This window comes from Hypanus sabinus, chromosome 2 (assembly GCF_030144855.1).
Source record: "Hypanus sabinus isolate sHypSab1 chromosome 2, sHypSab1.hap1, whole genome shotgun sequence".
NCBI lineage: Eukaryota > Metazoa > Chordata > Chondrichthyes > Myliobatiformes > Dasyatidae > Hypanus > Hypanus sabinus.
This window is the reverse complement of record NC_082707.1, coordinates 122,134,161-122,160,562: the sequence shown is the minus strand read 5'-3', so window position 1 is coordinate 122,160,562 and position 26,402 is coordinate 122,134,161. Positions and strand designations below refer to the sequence as shown.

Sequence of the window (26,402 nt, the reverse complement as noted above, 5' to 3'; positions counted from 1 at the left end):
CTTTAGGTATTGAGGATTGAAATGTACCAGTCAGGGCTTTCTTGCATGTCTTGTGATGAACACACACTATTTTTTTTGGTGTTCTCTCTTGATGTAGAGAAATTTGAAATGACCGTGCTGTTAAAAGTGGCTTCAGCAGACTTTGTGAAATCCTAGGGAAGTACTACTATAGCCATATAACTAAGGATAGCTAGGATAGTCTGCAGAGCCCACTGTTGCTTACTTTTAAGCTATATACGTTTAAGGTGATTGGAGGAAAGTATCAGGGGTTTGCCAGATGTAAATATCTAACAGAGAGTGATAAGTGCATGGAACACACTGATGGGTAGTGGTAGGGCAGATACATTAGGGACATTTAAAAGACTCTTAGATAGGCACATGGATGAAAGAAAAATGGAAGGCTATGTGAGAGGGAAGAGTTAGATTGATCTTGGAGGAGGTTAAAAGGTCAGCACAACATTTTGGTCCATAGGGATTCTGTAGTGCTGGTAGGGTTCTATGACTGGTAACGTAGATAAACATAGGCAAATTGGTACAGAATCAAAAAGGTCAGCCAACTATATGTGTGTTCAAAGAGAATTGGCTTTGAATTTGCAGGACATTGACACCAGCATTGGGGGAGGAGGGAGTTGTTCTGAGGGGACAGGCTCCATGTGAGCCATGTCGAGCCCAGGGTCCAGTGAATCTCACAAGTAGGACTGTAGATAGGGCTTCAAACTAAATAGTTAGAGGGTGGCTTCAACAGCTTCGGAAAGTAAGGATGAAACACAAGAGAAGGAGAGTGTAGAAGAGGTTACTGAAATCTCCAGAATAAAGAATAAGACGAAGTTTAGAGAGGGGTAAGAATTTAACTTCAGGAAACACGGAGACAAAATTGAAAAGAAGGATGGTCAATAAAGGACCAAAGGTGTTGTACCTGAATGCATGCAGTATACAAAATACGGTAGATGACCTTACAGCGCAGGATTGACATTGTAGGCCTCATGGAATCATAGTTGAAAGAAGATCACAACTGAGCAGAGGGGGTAGGAGGCTTTACTAGTAAAAATGAAATCAAATCCTTAGAAAGAAGTGACACAGAACCCCTGTGGGCAGAGTTAAGAAACTGCAAGGCAAAAAGACCCTGATAGGAGTTGCACTGTATAAAGCCCCTTGAACATTACACAGAATGTGGGGTACAAATTACAATGGAGATCAAAAAAGGCATTGTTGTGATGATCATGCGATCTTTCATATGCAGGTAAATTGGGAAAATTAGGTTGTTTCTGGAGCCCAAGAGAGGGAATTTGTAGAATTCCTATGATATGGATTGAAAGAGCAGCTTGATAGAGCACTAGAGAAAAGACAGTTCTAGATTAGGTGTTATGTAATGGTCCTGATTTGATTAGGCAGTTTAAGGTAAAGAAACCCTTAGGAGAAATGATCATAATGATATAGAATTCACCCTGTAGTTTGAGAGGGAGAGCTAAAATCATATGTACCAGTATTACAGTTGAGTTAAGGCAACTACAGAGGCATGAGAAAAGAGCTGACCAAAGCTGATTGGAAGGAGACACTAGCAGGGATGATGGTAGAGTAGCAGTGGCTAGAGTTTTGGATGAAGTGGGGTCTGTTCATCCCAAAGAAGAAGCAGCATTGTAAATGGAGGATGAGGCCAATGTGGCTATCAAGAGAAGTCAAAGACAGCATAAAAGCAAAAGAGAGGGCATATAAGATAGCAAAAATTAGTGGGAAGTGAGAGGAAAAGCAATGAGGAGAGAAAAGATGAAATATGAAGATATGCTATTCAATGATATGAAAGAAGATACCAGAAGTTTTTTTCCAAATACATAAAGAAAAAAGAGAGGCAAGAGTGGACATCAGACCACTGGAAAATGATGCTAGAGAGGTAATAACAAAGAAATGGCAGACAAACTGAAGAAGTATTTTGCAGATACCAGCAGCATGCCAGAAATTCAAGAGTGTCAGGGGCAGAAGTAAGTGTAGTTGTTATTACAATGTGGAGGGTGTTTGAGAAACTGTGAAAGGTCTGAACGTAAATAAGTCATTTGGACCATATGGTTTACACCCTGGGATTTGGAAAGAGGTAGCTGAAAAGATTGTGGAGGTATTAGTTGTGATCTTTCAAGAATCATTAGATTCTGGGGTGGTTCTGGATGACTGAAAAATTGTAACTGTCACTCTACTGTTTAAGGAGAGAGGGAGGCAGAAGAAAGGAAATTATAGGCCAGTTAACCTGGCTTCAGTGATTGGCAAGATGTTAACGATGAGGTTTTGAGGTACTTTGAGTCACATGTTAAAAATTGGCCCAATTCAGCATGGTTTCCTTAAAGGGCTAGATATCTTGCCTGAAAAATGTGTTGGAATTCTTTGAGGAAATAACAGACAGAATAGACAAATGAGAGTCAGTGGAAGTTGTTTACTTGAATTTTCAGAAGGCCTTTGACAAGGTACTCCCCATGAGCTGCTAAACAAGATATGAGCCTATAGTATTACAGGAAAGATACTAGCATGGATAGAAGATTAGCTGACTGGCAGAACGGGAATGAAGGAAGGCTTTTCTGGTTGGCTACAGTAACTAGTTGCATTCTGCAGGGATCGGTGTGGGGTCTGTGGCTTGCAACTTTTCACATTACATATTAAAGATCGATGGCTTTGTGTCCAAGTTTGCAGATAATGCAAAGATAGGTGGAGGGGAAGGTAGTATTAAGAAAGTAGGGAGTCTGCATAAGGACTTCAACAGATTAGGAGAATGGGCAAAGAAGTGGCAAATAGGATACAATGTAGGGAGGTGTGTGGTTATACATTTTGGTAGAAGGAATAAAGGTTTCGACTATTTTCTAAATGGGGATCAAATTTTAAAAAATCAGAGGTTTAAAGAGACTTCTGAGCCCTAGTGCAGGATTCCCCAAAGGTTAACTTGCAGGTTCAAACAGTAGTAAGGAAGGCAAGTGCAATTTTAGCATTCTTTTCAAGAGGGCTAGAATATAAAAGCATAGATGTAATGCTGATGCTTTGTAAGACATTTGTCTGACCGCGTTTGAAAAAGTTGGAGAAAAAGTTCCAAAGTATTGCCCAAGTGCCTGATTCTCATGCACTGTGCACTAAGTATTCCACTTCATCATCCGTACGTGTACACCGGTTGAGAAATCATATCTTGGAATAATTCTTCTCAGCTGGTCAGGAGAGGGTGACTTGCATCAGTGGTACGTCACTTGACTTCAAGGCATCTGAATTACTTTCCAACCAATTAACTGTTCCTTTCTGAAGTCACACAGAAACCAAAAGCCAAGTATTATGGTTCTCCTGCTTCTTTAATAAACAACATCAGCCAACTCAGACTTGGAGTAGAGTAATGATGAGGTTTATTTAAAGAAACCCAAGAGTTTGTTGTGCATGGTATTGGGAATTCCTCACAGTTTATTCCCTGCCATTAGAAATGTGTCAGAAGCCACCTCTCCCCACAGTTTATGCTACAATTCTGACAAGTTATTCCAGTGGATAAGTTGGGCCAAAGGGCCGATTGCTTTGCTGTCTTTCCCTCTTGATTCTGATGTGATTATAGTTTTCTTTCTAGTACGTGCTTCACAATAAAGCCTAATTATGTCAATGGTCAAAAATAAAAGTATTCTGGATTACCAGCTACTGTATACTTCCAGTAATATGAGCTATGTGAAATTTCCCAGCGGTGAATGCAGGAACAGCAGTGCATATAAGGGATGTTAATCTCTAAGAAGACGATGATGGCAGGGGTTTAGCAAAACATACATGGGAAGTTTGGGATTGACTAAACACAAGCTAATACTTGGAAATGAGTGCCAGCTTTAGTTCCAGGAGAGCCGCTCGACCTCTAGAGAAGTGAGCTCAATATTTCTGTGGCTACCGGCAGTGCAGTATGGGGTAAATAATGAATGGTCAGCAATGCAATACCTCAGAATGAACATTAGTAAGACCCCTTTGGTAGAAGAGATAAACAATTCCATTTCTTTCAACTATAACAATAAAAAAGTGTAAGTGCCTCATAATTTTTCTGTGGCCACTGCATTTCTTATATTACAAGGTATTAGTTGCAAAGTACAATGTATAACCAAATGGTTACAGTGAACTTTGAGATTTAGAAGGTACAACATAAGTGCCAGTCTTTATCTATAGCACACATAACCATGTACTTACAGAAGATATATAAAACAATACTGTTATAAGTCAAGTAAACCCAATTCTCTCCACTCATACCTCTCAGCATGGTCTGCTGTTGTTTTGCAGTGCAGATTAACCGGCTGATGCCTTCAATCACTTGGCTCTTTGATTCCATTTCTTTGTCTTTTGTCTTCTTGGGCAAAAACATAACTAAAAGAAAAATATTTCATATTAAAATATGAGGTAATGAAATGTGGTGCATCGTAGTCACACACTGATATGTCACAATAATCAACTTAAAAAAAGCATAATTGGTTGTAACGTTGTAAGGAAAGTCATTGATCTAAGAGATGGTTTTTCTATCTCCCACTAATAACTGAACAACAGTGCCTTGAGTTAGACTGCTTTTCCCACAGAAAGTGCATAGACTCAAAGGACAGGCCAGACTAAAAGAAGGTAGATTATAGCAACTAAAGCTCCCACGTGCTACACATCAACCATAAGCAATGTCAGATGATGAATCAATGTACGTATATTTAAAACACTATCATTCTAAAATTGGACCAGCCCGAAGTAATAAATGTGTGTCTTTCAGCAGGTCTATGAAGTACTTCCGGTATTTCAGATTTCCATCAACTACAGCTATTTGACCTTCAAGAATTAAAATTCTCCCTGAGCAGTCTTCTTACCTTTTTTATTCTTCTCCTTTGTCACTACTGTCATGGACATCGTTGGAAGGGCTGTAATTTCCCCACTACCGGGCAGCCTGCTGACCTGGAGGGAGCGGAAGGTGCACTTCAGTGTGTTCTTGGCTGTGGGATCCTTCTTTTCTGGGTCTTTCTTCTTGTCAGCCAGCTGAGCAATCCAATAGTCAACCTGCAGACCCATCAGCTCTCCACTGTGACCAAGGCTCTGCGAACTGGCAAGAGTTGAGCATAGTGCAATTACTGAGCTTGCCAACATATCAGTGCTCAACAAGAAAGCAAATGAAACCATTAAGCAAGCTTCATGCTATGAACACATGGTTATGTAATAAATTCATGACAACTGCATTTATCCATGTGGCATCTCGACAGGATTATCTCTTGTTCTCAGCTGGTGATATAAATGAGAGTTAATGATTGGTACATATTGGTACATGTTAAATGAAGGTCACACACAGTTACTTACAGAACAGATAAAGTAAGTAGTATAATTACAAAATGGTGAAAGAAACACAATGGAACACCATTAATGGACATTGATTTGCATATCAATTCAAGTCACACTCATTAATAATAGTATAAACAGAGACACAATTACCCTTGGATGAATCATATGAAACAGGATACCACTAAGTTTACACAGATCCCAAAGGGAATAGATACTCGGCACTACACTAATTAGATCTTACTGAGGCTCATGGTTTAGCTTTGACAAAGGCTACATGTAATATGTCAGGTTACGTGTTAAACTTGTACAATGAAAACCAGCACAGAAAATTCAACAAGACATGCCAGAGACAGTTGCAGCTAATGTGACATTGCCAAAGGCACCATTTTACAGACCAAATGCAAAACTTATATCCCATTTTCCCCCTCAGATCCTATTGGATTTAAAGTTCACTAAAACATTAGCTGTCTTTCTCTTCAAAATTGCTGCCTAACCTGTCAAATACTGCCAAATTTCTGCTGGTTTCAAAAACCTTGAAATTATTTTGATAAAAAGTCAGTACATCCTTCCCAGTGATCTGATCAATAGTCATCCCTCATCTCTTAGCAGGACCACCTGAGTATTATAACATTGCCACTCAGGAAACTCGACTGTGTATAAATTGCCAGCTGTCTTTTCTATGCAAGAGGCAAGTTTACTTATGGAAGTTTAAAAGTAGGACTTCAAAGGAGGTCACCTCTGGATTTCTGCTTGTGCCACATACCAGTGAGGGTCAGAGTAGGATGATATGGTGATGACAAATTTGTGCAGGGGGCAGGGTTCAAGATTTGTGGATCATTGGGAACTCTTTTGTGGAAGGTACTGAAGGGATGGGTTACACCTGACCTTTAGAGAACCAATATCCTTGCAGAACTGTTGTGGGGAGGGGTTAAAATACGTTGGCAGGGGGATGGGAACTTGACTGATAGATCAGATGAATGAGCAGTTGGCTGAAATGTACATGCAAAGGTAGAGAGAATGCCAACTATGATCATCTCGTACTGAGTGAGTGAACAGCATATTTAGTAGTGCTGTTACGTCCGTGGCCCCCTCCTTTGTGAGAATCGCAAGATCACTTGTTGGGTTGGGAAAAGAGACGTGCAGGCTGGCTCGTTTCCCCAGCAATGTAAAGCTACGGGACATGGCCATTGTCTCCGGAAGACCAAGTTGTGTATTGAGTACTGAACTATTCATTGAAGCCCTCAGGGGACGACCAGAGTGGGCTGGTTGAGGGATTGCATCATCCCAACCTGATTGACATCTGAGACCCCGTGAGGAAGTATAAAAGAGGGTCTGGGGAACAACCCCTTCAGACACACCAGAAGAAATGTTAAGCGACCACGTAACAGTAGGAAGTCATCTGAAGGAGGCCACATGCGTTCGATTCCGTGGCTGGAATCGATGGCTGGCACCACGGAAAACAGCTTTTAGCTAACCACGGGGAAGCCTGCTCCCCCGACTCAACGGATTGGCATCTTAAAAGACCTGGGGCAAGTTTAAACCGCTTCACTTTTAAACCCAACAACGCTGCAGCTTGAACGAACTGATAGTGACTTATCTTTCCATCGGACAATACAGTAACACCTAGACAACGATAGAGTTATTTCTTATCGGTTATTATTATACCCGCGCTTAGATTTAGTATTGACAACGTATATTATCTGTATGTTTGCATTAATCTTCTTTTTGTGCCCTTTAACAATAAATACTTTTAAAAATAGTACCATCAGACTTCAACGGACCTCTCTATCTTTGCTGATAAGTGATCCAGTTACGGGAATTTCGTAACAGTGCAAACACCTGCCTGCCTACATACTTATAATACTTACCTTGAATACTGTCCACTTCCCACAGAGGGCGAGGAGGGTGGAGTAGGGGAAGCTTCCTTCATTGCTGGAGATAGCGTCGGAGGTGTGGAAGACAAGATACTGGAACCAGAAGTGGCAGCATCATCGGAATCACCTGCAGATAGTGTCAATTATTTTGTGTGACCATACAACAGCTTAACACTGCTTTAAGTTGATATTCTACTTCACAATCAAATAATATGTTATTCATATATATAATTGGGCCAAAGTACCCATAAACATTTCCTTTGATTGATCAGAACTCAGAAGGGCATAAAGAGAAATTACAAACCTGATGTTGCTGAAGACTGTTCCACAATCCCAACTTTTACAACCTGCAATCATAAATAATATGGATTCAGTTCAGTGTATTTAAAACACACAAAACAGCCAGTATCAAGAGCACCACATATGGGTTACTAAATTTAACTTTCCAGGGAAGTTAATTAAAGCACTATCTTGGGTGTGATACAAGGGAAAAGATCATTAAGAGAATTACATATGAAGGCTCCATGTCTTGCAATGGAGAGAATTGCTGCTTTGTTCCTAGATTTTACAAAATTAATCATTTAAAGTTCTACCTGATTGCTCAAAAGATACAAACTTTCTTTTTGAAAGAAACTACAGGAAGTCACAAAAATGAATTGCTCAAATACTCCATCTTTTCCCAACCAATCATCACATTTTGAGACAAAAAGACTGAAATGCTAGAATCTGGAGCAAAAAAAAACAATCTGCAAGGGGAACTCAATGGATCAGATAGTATCTGTGGAGAGAGAGAAGTAATTGTCAACATTGTTTGATTAGACTACTGTATGTGATTCTTTGATTACTCTGTTTAGTTGTTATTTTCTTTGCAGTTTAACAATTAACAGTTAACTTTCTGCTTTTGCTCATTCAGTTAATGCAGGGATTTGATCTTTAGACTTTTTACTGTCTACTATGTCACAGCTTGCTCCAATTAAGACCAGGGACTGAAGACACACAGGACTGAAGAGGAAACCATTGCTAATCAATGTACTGACAAGTTAATGGCAGATCCATCAACTAATGCCTACCATTCAAAAATCTGCTGAAGGGCAGATGACCTTGTGACTCTTAATGAAAAACAACTGAAAGTGTTTCAAACTTTAAAGAGACATTGTGTACCGCAGTTACATTAAGATTGGGTGGCAGAGTAGAAATCCACCTCTACCAAAGGAGGTACAAGGTGCTCCTTCCCTCCACTAGCCTGCAGGTCACCCTTAGGCAAAGTGAGGCACCTGCTTAGCAGCCCCCCCCCCCTCCCCACCGAAGACATGAGAGCTGGATGGTTGTACGAGCAGCTGCTGCATATCACAAGTCCTGGCTATATGGACACTGACACCTGGCAGACAATCTCTGAAGTGTATTGATAATGACTGGGGTCACCTATCTTGTAAGGACACTACCCAGAAGGTGATGGCAAACCACTTCTGTAGAAAAATTTACCAAGAACAATCATGGTCATGGAGACAATAATCACCCATGTCATATGACACAGGGCGTAATGATGATACAGGTAAACTATTTGCTCTGTACGTTAACGAGAAACATATGATGGTAATCTTAACTGAAGAACATGGAGATTGGCAGCATCCTGTTGATTATTACTCTGCCAAAGGGCAGTACACTGATGGCTCCTCAACGATTGAGAGAGGAATTCGAATGGCTGGATGGGCCATTGCTTCTGGAACTGAACTGCTACTATCAGGAACCATGGCTCCTGGCACCTCTGTATAACAGGCAGAACTAAACACTTTAAACACTACAAGTTGGCAGAAGGAAGATCAGCTAATATCTGTACTGATTCTCGACATGCTTTCGGAGTTGTTCATGATTTTGGAAACTTTTGGAGGGAAAGAGGATATCTTAAGGCTCTAGGAATCCCAATCAAGAATGGCCAACCAGTAAAAGAACTTACGGATATTATTCAAATATCTTCAAAAGTTGCTGATTAAAATGTAAAAACCACTCCAAAATGACTTCAGTGGAAAGCTATGGAAGTGCATTTATGGATGGAATTGTAAAAGTGCAGCACAGGAAGGAGTAAAAGAAGTACCAAGAACATAGACAGTGAACCCAAATTATGGAAACCAAGTCAAACTCTGTATAATAGACAAATATAAAGAATTATCTGGCACAGCAAATACACTCTCTTGGACACATTGGAGTGAGAATGGTGATGGACAGATTCTTCCAGTGGTGGTGGAGTCCAAAGTTCAGGGCACAAGCTTGAAAAAAGATGCATGACATGGTAGAAAATGAATCTTGGACCAGTGGAAAGCCACCACGCGTAGGTGCCGCTGCACCAGCTGCTTCAGTTTTACACTTACAAGTGGACTACACTTGTTTATCAAAGTCAGAAGGATACTAAGACATACTGGTAATAGTGGAATTTCCAACAATTTCCTACAGCCGCTCACACAGCAAAAACTCTGATCAAGGACTACAGTATGTTCCTATATGGGCATTCCTTATCACATTGACTTTGACCAAGGAATACATTTCATTGAGAGAGTTCATCAGGAATTATGTTGATTGACAAACATTGTATGGTCTTTTCATTATCCACATCACTCAGAGTCATCAGGACAAGTTGAAAGAATGAATGGAATTATTAAACAACGATTGAATAGGTATCATGAGGATTGTGTACCATAGCCTACAGCAGTCTTATGAGGCATCAGAGCAATACCAAACAAGAAAACTACAGTGAGTCCATTCAAGGTGGTAACAGGGTGTCTCATGCCATGGCTGGGAGCCCTCAATCTCAGAGAGGCTGATATACACATTATGGCAGACAGTTTAGTTAACATTTGTGTGAAATTAACCTAAGCTGTCCAGTCTGCTTCTCAATAGATTTCTACTGCTTGGAGTGATCCAACAGAAGGAGAACACACTGATTCCTGGTGAGTGGGTACTGATTAAGCAAATAACATAAGGAACTTGATGGGATGTCCCTAGAAAGTATGTAGAAGGTAAAAGTAAATGAATACAAGCCAGTCACTGCAAGCGAGCTAAAATGGTACCCAATGAGGACAACAAGCACAGTGGTTAGTGTGCTAGTAACCTCTTGACCCAGAGCCTACACTGCGCTGAGCAAATCACTAACTAGCCAGAAGACTTCAAAAGAGAGTTGACAACTACTGGACATTATGAAGTTTATTCTGATATTAGTTGTTGTCATATTTTTCCTAATTTTCTCTACAAGAAGTAATATTATTAGTACTAATATGCCTTAGCATGGTTTACATTTTTTTTAACTTGCATAAGGGTCACTGATAGAACAATTCAATTGCATAAATGTGCTACTAATCTGCCTAACCATGACATGATCCTATGAATACTTTGAAGAATATATAATCTTTGATATTTCATAAGTTGTTTTTGATTATTTTGTACTTAATGTAGGTACCACAATTTTTTCTTCCTCTGAATTTTCAGACGCAATGATTCTAAATGTGTAATTTAGAATCAAAGGACAGATTTCATTTGTTCTTTGATTTGATCCAACTGTTTAATTGTCATTTTCCTTGCAGATTAACAATTAATTATCTGCTTGTATTTAAAGTAGTACTTAAAAGCATGTCATTTTAGTATGCCTCCCAGTGACCACAATATGTATATGCAGTTGTTCAGTGTATTCTCCTAGTGATTACACTGGTATGATTCTGGAAACTTCTTTCAGTACTGCGTTATTTGAATAAAAGCTTTCTCATTGGTTGACTCTTATCTACAGATTAAAAAAGAATTCTCCTTATCTATGAGTATAAGGTACAAAAGTAGCTGACCGCAAAGCTGTTTTTGTTTTAAACCTTCTGGCTACCTTCTGCTTCTGTAATTGTTGTTTCAATTTTTCCTTTGTTCTATTAATAAAACGATCATGAAGCAACAAGTTTTGTGCCTCTTTCCTGACTTCTGAAAGAACCTTGGATTAAAACATCAAAATCCAGCACTAAAAACCTGCAAAAGGATTGATATCCCAAATATCAACATTTTCCCACCAAGGTACTCACACAAGTTCATTAGGCCTACTTCCAAACAGGGTAATCATCCCGTTACCCCACCCACAACATTGAAAGCAATGTGGGTAGCAAATACAAAATAGAGGGGTTGGAATGCACCAATTGGTGATGCCCAACAAAGGACAGCCAATGGGAATAGGACATCTTTCAGTGAAAACTACAAAGACAAATATGAATCAAAATGAAATTACTTACTCCAATAAAGGGAATAAACTTTTGGCATGAGTCTTCATCAGGGCTAAGAGAAAAAGAAGTTGATTAAATCTCATCCAAAAAGTTATTTCTCAAGTATAGGAGGGAAATAATGCAAATCTTCACATGCAGTAACATCATTCTTTGAATCAGCTGTAAAGTTTATGTAGAGCATATTGTATTACTAGGAAAGACATATACAGGTGTGTGGCATCAGGCACATAGTACTCCAGGTAACATTACATCCTCATCAATTGTAATGACTTCAGAAAATTATGTTGACAACAATGACACTCGGGAAGAACTATGTTAAGAGCTGAGAAGCTTTTTTTTTTCTCTTTTGATAGAAGTGCTAAAAATCAAGACTGTTTTTGATGTGCTATATATTGGAAAAATACTTTGAGGCAGAAGGGTCAGTAACTAAGAGCCAATAGACAAAAGGCGATACAAGGGTGGTTCTTCATTTGTAGTGAGTTAGTCTGTTCTGAAAAGCATTGCCACAATGAGTGAAGGGAGGCAATTAATTGGCAACATTCAAAAGGAAATTGATGAGGAAAGTGCAGGGGAGCATGCAAAATAGGACAGCTCGATCAAATTAGCAGAGGGAATACTGTAGAAATGATGTACTTCAGTGCTGTCTTTAATTTCATAAAGTTAATTTGTTTTATAATCAGCTACTTGCATTTCAAATCCAAGTCAATATTATTAAAAACCTGAAATTGATAAAAACCTTTCGGACTTACTGAAGCAATCTGATAGGACCTATGTGCTTGTCCATAATAACGGATTTTGCAAATCTCTATATATCAAAAACATACCAACTATAGAAGGGAGCCAGGGATTAAAGGGAGTGTGTTTACTAGCTGAGTTGGTAATTACAGAAATCACTTTTGTTAAAAGCAATGTTGCAGATGGACTCTGAGTTAAATATAGGAAGCATCATGAAACCTAAAACCTGGGACATACGCTTGGACAAATATTGGGAATGTTATAAGACTCATGAACTCTTGTCAGAGTACAGAGACGTTGTACCTGTAGGTTATAGAAAATCGAGTTGATATTACTGTAGTTGTGACAGGACAGAGGATCTTCTTGAGTGCTGTGATTGTTCTTCAGAAGCAGCCTTTGGGCAATTTCTAGGTGTACCTGGCAGATCATTACTGGGGGGGTGTATACCCCTCAATAAGGGAATGTAAATATGGAATAACAGAGTGCCACATGGATGGCGAAAAATGTGAAAATGTAAAGACTTTATTGGAAACAGTTGTAAAGGATTGAAAGTAATTGAATGGTTTATTGTATATAATTTTATTTTTGAGTAAAGTATATTTTGTTTAATAAAAAAAATTACTGACATTCCAGTGGCAAAGCAATTGAGACCCCCTCTTGATAATGGCCTCTAGATGGGTAAGAACTACTAATGGTCTAGTAAATACAAGTCAGCATACTGATCTGAAATTCTCATTTGGGTGCATGTTTCTCATGTTTGATGTGATTCTAAATTAACTGCCAGATAACTCTGTATTTAAAGCTCATCCGGCAAATATTGTCTGCCACAGCAACCATAAAAATGCTATTGGAAATTTCCAAACCTTAAAGGTCCAAACTTCTTACAATTTTAGGAATCCAGCGAAATATTGCCAAATGTTTCTGGGCAGTCCTAGTTCAGACTTTTGAATCTCTGAAGCACAGAAGTAGAGAATGCAGATCTATATATGTTGAATTCCCTGGGTTGATAGTGCTCTTATTGAGCCACTCCATTTCAGCTGGAAAGTCAGTAAGATTATTATTAAACATCTTGTTGAAAAGTATTAAGGGGAAATGACATATTTCGGTAGGAACTACCTACTCTTTTGGATTTAGTGTAGTATATTATACAAAATCACTTTTAAAAAAAAAACTTCAAACTAGCGAGCTGTTGGCTTCCCTCTCACTGTGGTAGGAGCGATACCACTCTCTCCCTCATCAGGGGGAGGGGGAGAGGGGGGAGAAGGATGAAGAGGGAGGAAGAGAAAGGGGGAGAAGGAGGGAGTGGAGAAGGGAGAGAGAGGGACAGAGAGAGAGGGGCAGTAGGGAGAGAGGGAGAGAGAGTGGGGGAGGGGAGAGGGGGAGATGGTGTGAGGGAGAGAGGGAGGGATAGGGAGAGAGGTAGTGTGGAGGTGGGCGAGAGGGAGAGAAGGAGGGAGGGGGAGAGATGGACAGAGGGAGAGAGGAGCAGAGATGAGAGAGGGAGAGGGAGTGGGAGGAGAGGGAATGGGGGAACAAGAGGGGAGATGGACAAGAGAGAGGGAGAAAGAGAGAGGGAGAGAGTGGGGGGAAGGGATATGGGGATAGAGGGGGAGATGGGGAGAGGTGGAGAGAGGGAGAGGGGAAGATGGAGAGAGAAGGGGACACGGGAGGGGGAGATGGGGTTAATGTGAAGATGGGGAGATGGGGCGAGGAGGGAGATAGAGGAGATGGGAGAGTGGGGCAGGGGGGAGAAGGGAGGGTGGAGAGGGGCGAGTGAGAGGGACAGAGAGAGACAGTGAGAGACAGAGACATTGTGGCATGTCAAACTTGGGGTGAACATTGTTTTTTTGATGGACTGTAGATTGTGGTCTCCTTAGGGGTTTACTATTCCTTGCATGATGGCTGGTGGGGGCTTATGCATTTTGCTGAGGCAGGAGGATGGAAGCGAAGGGGGAGGGTTGATGCTTTTTGCTGCTGCTGCTGGTGTATGAGAAGGGTAAGGGGGGGGGGGGGCTTTGGGCTTCTAATGTTTTCCAGTCATTCATTCTTTGGGGTTTTTCTTCTGTTCCATGGACGTCTGCAGAGAGTAAGGATTTGTTGTATACTGTATATATTCTCTGATATTAAATGGAACAATTGAACCATTGAAACGTGTAGGAGGAGCAAGTATAGCAATCACCTGCATTATTTGACATAGTGTGGGACACACCAACATAGTTACAGCAGCTCCTGCTACAGGCTTTTCACGAGAGGTCTCTCACGCAGTTTCATGCCTCTATGCTGCAGTTACCAAGAGGGATGTCAACACATTCCAAAAGCTTGATTAACACACTCAAATCACAAGCATCTCATTTGATTCAAAAGGCAGGCCAAGAGGCTATTAACTTGATCGCGAATAATCAAGGGTAAGAGAAGCAGCAGGAAATAAAAGGTAAACATTCCTACTTAAGCCAGTCTTTTTATTTCACTTGATTAATGAATTGAGGAAATTAATTGAGAAAAGCAGAGAGCCAGGCACAAGTACAATTTTATCATGCTTAAGTTGCAAGAAGTGGCCTGTACTTATGACTATTCTGAAGTGTATTAAGGACGTTCAGATTGTGGTTAGATCATGAGTAAATGGCAAAGTAAAAGTCTGATCTGGTGTCAGACTCACAGCCACACCATCAGTGCAAAACTCATTGGGGAATGCACTGGCAAGATAAATACAGTACTCACTGGAGAGGGCCCACAAAAATTCACTTCAAGCATTTTAAAAAATAAGATGGATGTAATAATTTCAAGAGATAAAATAAACCCTCAAGCTGAGGAAGAATAGAGAGCAAGTTCAGTATTACTTCAGCAGCAGGTTCGAACACAGGGATCATTACCATCAACGACAGCAGCATAGATTGTAATAGTTCCTTCACTGCAACATCTATAGCTCAAGGGCAACCAAGAATGGACAATAAATGTTGCCTTGTTAGGTTTATCTATACACTGAACAGGTAGGGCATACTGTTAACTCTCTATTCAACAACATTTAGTTGCAATGTCACAGAAGCATTGTGACATGAACCAGATGTGAAATTCATCCAAGTGTTCAGTTTAATTGCCAACACGGCAGTGGGGAAACTAGATGCAGTTCAATTAGGGAAGCCCAGATAAAGAAAGAATTTTGACAGCAGTGTGATTTTGCACCAACTCAGCATGGTCTTTCTCTCTCTCTTCCTCTCTCTGCATTATTTTTTTTTAACCTGAAGCACAACATGCCCCAGTAAAAGGAACAAATTTTCATCTTTATGTATTTATCCAATTGTAACAGACATCTTGGTTAACCCAAGAAGAAATAAAAAGAATGGCATTAGAATTAAAGAAGCATATTAAAAAAAGGAAAACCCAAGCAGACTCTGGTACCTTATGTTAAAATCAAAATGAAAGCTCTTTTTCCTTTATTGAAAGCAACCACAAGAAAACAAAAATCACATGTTATTACGTGGAACAAGCTGCACTGGAGGGTTGTGTCAATATAAGAACTTATCCTTTCCTTGCTGGCTGTTCACATTCAAGTCCATTTCACAAACATCCCAAAATTTTATTAAGTTCATACACACATTTAGAGAGTTAGGCAAGATCCAATCATAACAGGACAAAATACAAAAAGAAAGCTTCAAAATTACATTCAGAATATTTACATTTTCAAATGCCCCCTCCAACTTTTTCTTTTGAATCCATTGCTCAGACTATTAGAAGCAGTGGTTTGGCACAACACAGATCAATGACTGTGTACTGATCTGCTGAAACTAGGAGGCTGGAGATCTATAAAGGTGGACACTGTTGAAATATTAAACAGGCACATGCCTCACTGATGGGGGATCGGTGGGGGGGTCTGCTTTGTCTGAAGTATACAGCTGGTGGCTATCAATCTGGATCTAATTCTGTCAGGCTACTGGTGGACAATGTGGATTAAAGTATCACAGTGATATATAAATGGCTAGAGGAAAACAAGGTAAGGGAAACTGCCCGAATCTGAACAAGATGATTTCAACCTTAACTTGTTTAACAAAGCTGATATTTTTGACTAACTAAAATTTCCCATCATCCTTTTACACCCCTGATGCACCATCAATAACTCACACTGAGACGTAGGCGAGATATCGGCTTTTATTGACTGGAAGAAGGAACCAGGAGTGAGTGTCTATCATACAAGGTCTTGGAGACTGAGGCCGAGCTTCAGGCCGCAGGTCTCCTTTATACAGGGGCCTGTGGGAGGAGCCACAGGAGCAGTCAGCAGGGGCGTGTCCCGACAGGCACATAGTTCACCACAACCCCACCCTCCTCTCCAACTCCATTTAAAGAAGCTCCTCTTTCCTGAAGCCTTTGGTTAGAGATCTTGAAACCTTGATTCTGTTTTTCTCTGGGCAGCATGTTAATGAATCTTGTTTGATAATATTCCTGTAAAATATCTTAAGAGCATTTCAATATAGTGGGTTGCGGTTCAAAGCAGATTGAAAGAACATTGGGAGCCGCCATTGTGTGACTCAGCCAGGATGAGAGTGGGGAGCTGGAGGGCAAGGTAAGCCTCTGATATGTTTCTTTCTTTCTTATTGCACAGTTAGAGTGTGGGAAATGCTACTCAGGACAGTAGAATGCTCCTCTTGTGGGATGCTACAACAGGGACAATTCCTGTCTTCTGAGGAAGTGCATCCAGCTAGAACTCCTTACAGACATTAGGGATTTGTTACTGGTTGAACTTTGGATCATTCAGGAGATGGAGGGGTCGATAAATAGGAGATACAGGGAGGCAGTCATACCTAAGGTGCAAGGCACAAGCAGCTGATGACAGACAGGACTGGGCAGGGAATAGACAGCCAATCAGCGCACCCCCTGTGACCGTTCCCCTCAATAATAAGTATATTATTTTGGATACTATTGGGAGGTGAGGAATGACCTAGTAGGGGAAAGCTACATCAGTCAGGTCTCAGACACTGAGGCTGGCTCTGTGACTCAGAAAGGAAGAGTTGTAGTGATAAGGGATTCATTGAGTAGATGATCAGACAGGAGGTTCTGTGGATGAGAATGAGATTGCCAGAATGGAATGTTGCCTTGCTGGTGCCAGAGTCCGGGACATCTCAGATCAAGTCCACTGAATTCTTACGGGACAGGAGGAGGAGACTAATGAGGCTTGGAATAGGAAGATCATACAGTCCATCATACAGCTAAGGAGAAGGGGCAGGAGGGAGGACTTCAGATTTTTGGATCATTGGGTTCTCTTCCAGCAAAGATGTGACCTATACAAACAGTTTGTACTTGAACCGGAGAGGGAGCTAAAATTCTCACCAGAAGGCTAACACTGCTCCAGGGTATTTAAATTAGAGATGCAGTGGGATGGGAACCAGAGTGCCAGGGTACCTAGTGGAGTGGTTACAGGGAAAATAGATAATAAGCCTGCGTACAAAGAAAATAACCGAAAGGTTGAGCATGGTGGCATTAATGTTTTGAGTTGTATCTATTTCAATACAAGGGGTATTGTAAGTAAGATGGATGAGTTTAGAAAACAGAAAACGGGTGAGACTTGGTAGCAGGAAGAGCGGGACTGAAAGCTCAATGTTCCAGGATTCTGTTGTTTAAGAAGAAAGGAGGCACAGGTATCTCAGGTCCTACACCACCAGGTTCAAAAGCATTTACTACCCCTCAAAGATCAGGCTCTTGAACCAGCCCAACACTGAGCTGATTCCACAACCTATCTACTCACTTTTAAGGACTCTACATCTCACAACCTCAATACTTATTGCTTATTTATTCATTCTTTTTTTTTCTTTTTGGATTTGCGCAGTTTTGTTATCTTTTGCACATTGGATGTTTGTCTGTCTCTGTCATGTGTGATTTTTCATTGATTCTATCATTTCTGATTAGAGATAATCAACTTGGGTTTGTGCATGATAGGTCATGTCTAACCAATCCTATAAAGTTTTTTGAGGAAGTTACCAGGAAAGGCGATGAAGGGAAGGCCGTGGATGTTGTCTTGGTAAAGTCCATGTAGGCCTAGGATAAAGTCCTGCATAGGAGGCTGGTGCAGAAGGTTTAGTTACTTGGCTTCAGGATGAAGTAGGAAACTGGATTCAAGATTGGCTCAGAGGGAGAAGCCAGAGAGTGGTATTAGGTGTTTGACTGGAGGCATGCGACTTGCACTGTGTGGCAGGGATCGGTGCAGAATCTGCTGGCATTTGTCATCTATGTGGTAAACTGGATCAACACATTTGTGGATGACATCAACACTGAGAGCATAGTGGAGAGTGAGGAAAGTTATCAAAGCTTGCAGTGAGATCTGTACCAGATGGAATTTAATGCAGAAAAGTGCAAGTTGTTCCACTTTGGGAGTAATGGTAGGGCATTGAGGAGTCTGGAAGATCAAAGGGATCTGGGAAGATAGATCCTTAATTTCTTGAAAGTGGTGTCAAAAGTAGGTAGGGTCCTAAAGAGAGCTATTAGCATATTGATGTTCATAAATCAGAACAATGCACACAAAATGCTGGAGGAACTTAGCAGGCCAGACAGCACCTATGGAAAAGAACAAACAGTCGACAGTTTAGGAAGTTATTTAAATTCGTAAATCAGAGTACAGGAGTTGGGAAGTTACACTGAATTTGGTTAAGATGTTGGTGAAGCCGAATTTAAAGTATTGTGTGTAGTTCTGGTCACCTAACTACAGGAAAAAATATCAATAAAATTAAAAGACTACATAGAAAATTTACAAGGATGTTGCCTGAATTATAGGGAAAGGCTGAAAAGGTTATGACTTTATTTCTTAAAGCATAGGAGAATGAGGGGGGATTTGATAGTATACAAAATTATGAGATACAGTTAGGTTAAATGCAAGCAAGCTTTTTCCACTGAGGTTGGGTGAAACTTGAACTAGCGGTCATAGGTTAAGTGTGAAAAGTGCAATATTTAAAGGGAACCTAAGGGGGAACACTTTCACTCAAAGGATGATGGAAGTTTGGAACGAGCTGCCAGTTGACTTATGGATGAGGGTTTGATTTATGAGAAGTTTGGTTAAGTACTGTACATGGATGGGTGCGATATGGAGGGCTATGGTCCAGGTGTGGGTTGATGGGACTTGGCAGAACAACAGTTTGACATAGTCTAGATGGGCAGAAGAGCTTGCTTCTATGCTGCAGTGTTCTATGGCTCTAGTATTTAGTACTAATAATGTGGGAGTCATTAGCACAGGCAAGCTCTTTGGCATTTTGAAGCAGCTTCAATTTTAAATTTAATTTTTTTAAGCCTAAGCATGATCTTGTTGATGTCCTTCAGATTGATTGTAAGTGTATGGTTTAGCAGCCAGGATTCCTTGTCAAACCAATAAACGCAGTGAACAAAACTGGCTGATTGCAGAGCCAGCAAAATAATGGGTAGAAAATCCATTTAAGCCTCAAGCATCTGTTACTTTTTCCGGCTGTTTTGACACATTGTGCTTCAGTGGCACTTAGTTGACAAAAAGTTGCTGAGAACTTGTGTAATATTGAATAATATCTGCCAAATGGAAGGGGCATTTGAGTCTTAAAATATCACACACAAAAGGTTGGTAAAGCTTAAGTGCCATAATCCTCGCCATGTGTAACGTGACTTGGACATGAGCGAGAGGCAGGAAGCATTATATACTTCCCTGAAAAGGGCCTATTCTTAAAGATTTGACATCAGAATGAGGAACAGACTTTTCAGAGATAAGTAATTTACCAGGCAATTATTAAAACTTTGGAGTTTCACCACTGGCACTTTGCTTATCAAAACCATATTTAAAAATATGATTATCTGTGCAATTTGGAACCAAACATAGATAACTACAAGGAAAGATCTGGGGTTCTCTGCTCCTTTTTCTTCACCACACATACAGCAATCAAAGAATTTGTTAACTCAAGAATCAATAATCTCTCCACATGAATGATGTCAGTCCAAGTATTGACAAGGATCAATTGCAGAAGTTGGAAGTCAAAATTAAATACAAAATATTGTTGGAAATATTTAGTAGATCAGGCAGCAGCTGTGGAAATAGAAACCAAATTAATTCTTCAGATCCAAGACCCCTATGTATTCCAGAACTGGGAAAGAGAAAAACACATTAATTTTAAATTGCAGATGCCTGGGGGGGTTATATAGGAGAAAGGAATTATCTCTGCTGGGGTCAGGTAAACTATTAAAGTAACTTGATTGGTGGTTTAATGAGAGCAGTTGCAACGGAGAAACAAAACATAGCCTGGCCGACACGGGATTCTCACTGTCTGTCACTTTTTTCCAACCCACTCTGACCAATCTGCTTGTTGTCTCCAGTAATGGTCCAACATTCTGTCTATGCTTGAGGAGATGCATGTCACCTTCCATCTGGACACACTGTAGCCTTTGGAACTAATTTGAATATTCCAGCTTCAGGTAACTCACTTTCTCAGTATCAGAACAGATTAATTCTGCCAGCTGTTATGTACCTGTAACAATCAGGTTTTTCTTCTCTCCATTAGCATGATCTGACCTGTTTAACAGTTGCAACAGCTTTTACATTCCTTTGTTTGTATTTTCCCTAACTGTTCACACCACTCAGATTTCAAGATTTTTGTTCATGTTTTCTCTAACTGCCCTCAATAATCCAGCAAGCTGATTATTTCATCAGCATCCTAATGCAGCAGTAACCATGAGCTCATAACCATGACCTCACCCTATCAGTGAGTCACTTCATCCTTTCTATCCATCTCTAACCTTTCTGCAGGTAAAGACACATAGCTTTCTTTCACCCAAGCTCCGACAAAGGATCATAGGGCTGAAACGTCAAACCTCTTTCTCTTCCATAGCTGCTGCCCTACCTGTTGAGTATTTCCAACATCTTTTTCATTTACTTATCCATCTATTTATCTATCTATTTCTTTATTTATTTATGAGATGCTGTGTGGAATAGGCCCTTCCATATAACCATATAACAATTACAGCACAGAAACAGGCCATCTCGGCCCTTCTAGTCCGTGCCAACACTTACGCTCACCTAGTCCCACTGGCCCACACTCAGCCCATAACCCTCCATTCCTTTCCTGTCCATATACCTATCCAATTTTGCTTTAAATGACAATACCGAACCTGCCTCTACCTTCTGGCCCTTTGAGCCATGCTGCCCAACAATCTCATGATGTAATCTGAGCCTAATCACAAGACAGTTTACAATCACCAATTCACCTGCCAACTGGTACGTCTTTGGACAATGGGGAAAAAAAAGGAGCACCCAGAGGAAACCAAAGCATTCACAGGGAGAATGTACAAACTCCTTAAAGGCAGTGGCAGGAATTGAACCCAGGTCACCTGTACTGCAAAGCCTTGTGCTAACCACTATGCTATTGTCCCAAATTTTATTAAACATCCCATGCAATATCATTCAACAAACCCATATATAACCATATAACAATTACAGCATGGAAACAGGCCCTTCCAGTCCGTGCCGAACGCTTACTCTCACCTAGTCTCACCAACCTGCACTCAGCCCATAACCCTCCATTCCTTTCCTGTCCATATACCTGTCTAGTTTTACTTTAAATGACAATATCGAACCTGCCTCTACCACTTCTACTGGAAACTCGTTCCACACAGCTACCACTCTCTGAGTAAAGAAGTTCCCCCTCGTGTTACCCCTAAACTTCTGCCCCCAACTCTCAACTCATGTCCTCTTGTTTGAATCACCCCTACTCTCAATGGATAAAGCCTATCCACATCAACTCTATCTATCCCCCTCATAATTTAAATACCTCTATCAAGTCCCCCCTCAACCTTCTACGCTCCAAAGAATAAAGACCTAACCTGTTCAACCTTTCTCTGTAACTTAGGTGCTGAAACCCAAGTAACATTCTAGTAAATCTCCTCTATACTCTCTCTATCTTGTTGACATCTTTCCTATGATTCGGTGACTAGAACTGTACACAATACTCCAAATTCGGCCTTACAATTTTAACATTACATCCTAACTCCTATACTTAATGCTCTGATTTATAAAGGCCAGCATACCAAAAGCTTTCTTCACCACCCTATCCACATGAGTTTCCACCTTCAGGGAACTATGCACCATTATTCCTAGATCACTCTGTTCTACTGCATTCCTCAATGCCCTACCATTTACCATGTAAATTCCCATTCCCATTATTCCTTTACTAACTGCAATACTATTGTCACTATTCTAGCTCCTTTATACATTGGGCCTTGACAACAATTTCTATTGACAACTTTGGTTAAGGATTGCAATCCAACAACATAAGAGAAAGTAACTCTCTCAACTTGCATCTGTACAAAACTACTGCAGCAAAAAAAAACTATAACTCTTTCCTTTTTTAATAGTTTAATTTCAGCAAGGCCTACTCAGTGCTGAGATATTTCCATTGTTAACTATTATTGGCATGTTAGTTTACACTCACAAGTACATTCAAGCCAAAGGGATGCGGATTAATGGCTGTCAAGAACTCCATGTTGTAATGAGATGCATCCCATGATAAAATACTCCACAACATGATATGCATGTAAAACAGCAATCACAGACCTGCACTGTTACGTTAATATTTCACCAAAGAACAGAAATGTAAACAGTTCAGTCGGTAGAACATTTATAATACAATGTAGAAGTTAGCATACACTGACATGGCTACCATCACCTGATTTTGATGAAAGCCAAGGAAACTGTTGCTGTCAAAGCTGTATGCTAAAGTTCCTCCATGTTTCCCATTCATAGACTGTGCAATGTCTATAGAAACTTTCACAATGAAATCCAACCACATGGTATGAAAGTAACAACTGTACCTTTTCTGCTTGTATGTTAACATTGCTTCCGCTATAGGTAACTGATGAGCAATGTTTGCATTGGAGATGTACTGGGTAACTCTAGAGACAACATCCGGTATTTCCTGCACTGCAATTAGACACAATTAACAGGTTATACAATGTTATTAACAGTCCACCTTTCTCACCAATGCACAGATGGATACAGAAAACTAACAACTGGGCAAAAACAAAATACTTTGAAATGAACTTTGATCAGAGATTCTTTGTTCCAACTTTTAAGAACACTATACAGAGCAATGCGATATGAAAGAAAATATGAACTCGCATTTGAAAGGAATAGTTTTTATTTCAACTAGATATCAGTCGGTGAATGGTAGGAATGTAGGAAACATGGCACTCAATTTGACTAAAGTGTTATCTTACAACCAGTGATGAAAGGATGACCAGTTAATCTACTACGGGCCTGTTTGTTGAGGGGCATATATTAGATTGTGAACTGGAGAGAATATTGCTGGTCTTCTACACATGGTACTGCTCAATTTTCAAGTTCAAGTTTAATCATCATTCAACCATATACAACATATCAAATGAAACAGTGTTCCTCTTGGTCCAAGAAGCAAAACACATTGCCAATAGCACACACTATACTGCACATAGCACAAAGCCCAAAAAGCACATACAGCTACAATTTCAGAGAAAACATTTCGTCACACAGAAAAAAATACAGCCCAAGTCCCTGAGTAGCATGAATGTAGATTGTCCTGGCCCAGCTTGTTCTTCCACCAAGCCAACACTGGAGAGTAGCACCGAGTGAACACTGGGTGGCAGCACTGAGTGAACACTAGAGGGCAGCATTGCCAGGAGGGGCAGCCCCCACCCCCCCCCAACCCAGTGTTCCAGCACATCAAACAGAGGCCCTGCTCTCTCTCACACCACCTGGACTCCCTTCCGCTGGGTGGCTGCCTATTCCTCACCTCGGCCCCAGCCTATTCCTCATCACAAACAAGGAAACACAGCTCCCCCACAGTCAGTCTCGCTAATGAACCAGTGAACCAGTTCTAATTTTGTTTTATATACAGTGGATTCCGGTTAATTGGGCCTTTGGTTAATCGGGGTAGTCACTTATTTGGGACAACTTTTAAGGAACAAAAACTAATTGAGAAAATCAAAACAAGATTTCCTTCATTTATTTGGGGCACTATGCTACTTAATTGGGACAGGAGACTGTTGCCGAACAGTTCCTAACTAGTGTCAGTCACATGCATTGTAAGGCCGATAGATATAACACTGTTGTCAGAGCAAAACAACTTTTAAATTGCATCAGTTGCTTGTTTGTATTAAAAAATCCACAATGCTTGCCACTGATAATTTGTGACAAATAAGCAGCAAGATATTTCTGAACTGCTTTGATGTGCATGAAGACTCCATTCAAGCATGGAGATGCCTGAAACAGCTGGAGTGAAAATGAAACAATTTCACTATTTCAACATGTTAGGAAATATGAAAAATTTGAATATCGACAATCATCTTGAGTGTTAAAATGAAAATGAAGATTTGGAGGATGCAATCATCTTAGAGTATTGTATGAAGGCATTCCATTATCTGCACTAAGTGTCTGCACTGATTTTCTTCACTTACAGTCAATCAAAAAACCACAGCAGCATACGCTGGATGAATTCCTCAATTGATAACTATTAGGAACTAATACACAGTTTGATAGTAATGTAGTAGTATTAGCAGTGAGATAAATATTTCATTCAGAACTTGTTACTCACTTAAATGGTAGATGGCCTTTTTTTTAAATATCTTTTTAACTACTTCCTTGAAACTTTGGCTTATTGGGGCAGCCACTTAATTGGGCCAAAATGTGCTGATCCCAATGTGTCCCAATTAACCAGAACCCACTGTATATCCATCCGGACAGAACCTCAGAAAGATAGTATAGCACCTCACCCAGTATTGCACCGGAGCATCGGCCTAGACTGTTTACTCCAGAGAACCACTTGAACACACAACCCGAGTCGCAGGGAGAATGTACTGCAGAGGCACAGATCAGTGGTTAATTATAGATCCTCTCAAAACATACTAATATTCTCTATTTTCCTTTGAACTCAGCCTTTAGATATCAGATGGTAAATGTAAGGCCAAGACAACAAGATCTGCTCTATTCCCACATGCTTGAGAGAGCATGATCTATCTACTTATACATATAAATTTTACCCTGGACATTTGAAATGTCAGTATAAGAAAGAGAAGTATTTTTGAAAAAGAAAGGTTTTCAGCAAGTATCAAAATTGAATGACAGATTAGGCATTCAGATAGTTCATTTTAAAGATACAGCTATTATATGCACCAAAGTGTGACTACCATTAGAACTGATAGTTAATAATGTGTCATACAAATTGGCATTTCACTTATAAATTGTGGCTATTAAAGCAAAAGGACAGTTCTGGGATTTTAATATCAAATAAATTTTAAAAGCCAAGAAGCTGAACCAATCATTCGACTTGTGTAAAATGTTACGCTGAATAGTTCATGAACTATTTTCCATTGATTTATTGCCATCATATTTAAGCATTCCATGAAATGAAAACTAACTAAACAATAAATGCTTTTATTCAATAATGACTTCATCAAGGACAGAACATTATTGAAAAATATTATTCAAAGTGCAATTAAATGACATGATAGGAGAATTAAAGTACTAGAGGACTGGGGAATGATTGGTCAACTAATTCCCAGATTGGCTTGGCCCAGAGGTGGAATTATGTACCATACTGGATACCGAACTATAAAATCTAAGTCTGAGCTTCAGAGCAGCACAGAGGAGCCTTTCATTGTCTGAAGGGTTTTATTGACATTTGTACGAGGCTCTCTTAGGTGGACACAAAGTTGCAAATCACTATTTCAAAGAAGATAAAGAAACTTTCATTTAAAGCAGTAGACTAGCCACTTTCCTTGTTACTGCAATTTAAATGCAAATCCTTTAATACAGCCATAGACAATGCCTTGTTTAAGTTTATTTAAGTGCCATATTCAAGTTTTCTGACGACACCACTGTCACAGGTTGAATCAAAGGTGGTGACAAATCAACATATAGGAAGGAGATTGAAAATCCGGCTGTGGTGCCACAACAACCTCTCAGTCAATGTTAGCAGGACCAAAGAACAGCTTATTGACTTCACGGGGAGGAAACACAAGGTCCATGAACCAGTTCTCATCAGGGGATCAGAGATGGAGAAGGCCAGCAACTTTAAATTCCTCGGTTTCATTACTTCAAAGGATCTATCCTGGGCCCAACACATAAGTGCCATTACAAAGAAAGCATGTCAGTGCCTCTACTATGGCCTTGTATGGAAGCACCAATGTGACTGAACAGAAAATCCTACAAAAAGTAGTGGATACAGTCCAGCTCATCACGGGTAAAGGCCTCCCCACCACTGAGTACATCTACATGGAGTGCTGTCACAGGAGAGCA

The 26,402-nt window shown here is 40.2% G+C and overlaps 1 protein-coding gene across 7 annotated transcripts in view; it reads right to left on the bottom strand.

The window, feature by feature from the left end:
* Positions 1–26,402, bottom strand: part of LOC132383059 (phosphofurin acidic cluster sorting protein 2-like) — a 301,168-nt gene that overhangs the window by 5,560 nt on the left and 269,206 nt on the right. For 4 of the 7 annotated variants that reach the window (XM_059953814.1, XM_059953824.1, XM_059953837.1 and 1 more), the window contains 6 exons: positions 22,943–23,051; positions 11,417–11,459; positions 7,468–7,510; positions 7,158–7,290; positions 4,827–5,056; positions 4,234–4,347 (listed from right to left, as the gene is read on the bottom strand). In XM_059953814.1, the coding sequence (XP_059809797.1) occupies positions 4,234–4,347; positions 4,827–5,056; positions 7,158–7,290; positions 7,468–7,510; positions 11,417–11,459; positions 22,943–23,051 (672 nt within the window). Of the gene's footprint in view, positions 1–4,233; positions 4,348–4,826; positions 5,057–7,157; positions 7,291–7,467; positions 7,511–11,416; positions 11,460–22,942; positions 23,052–24,877; positions 24,962–26,402 lie in introns of all 7 variants that reach the window. The other 3 variants (XM_059953785.1, XM_059953804.1, XM_059953794.1) reach the window with 1 other exon arrangement.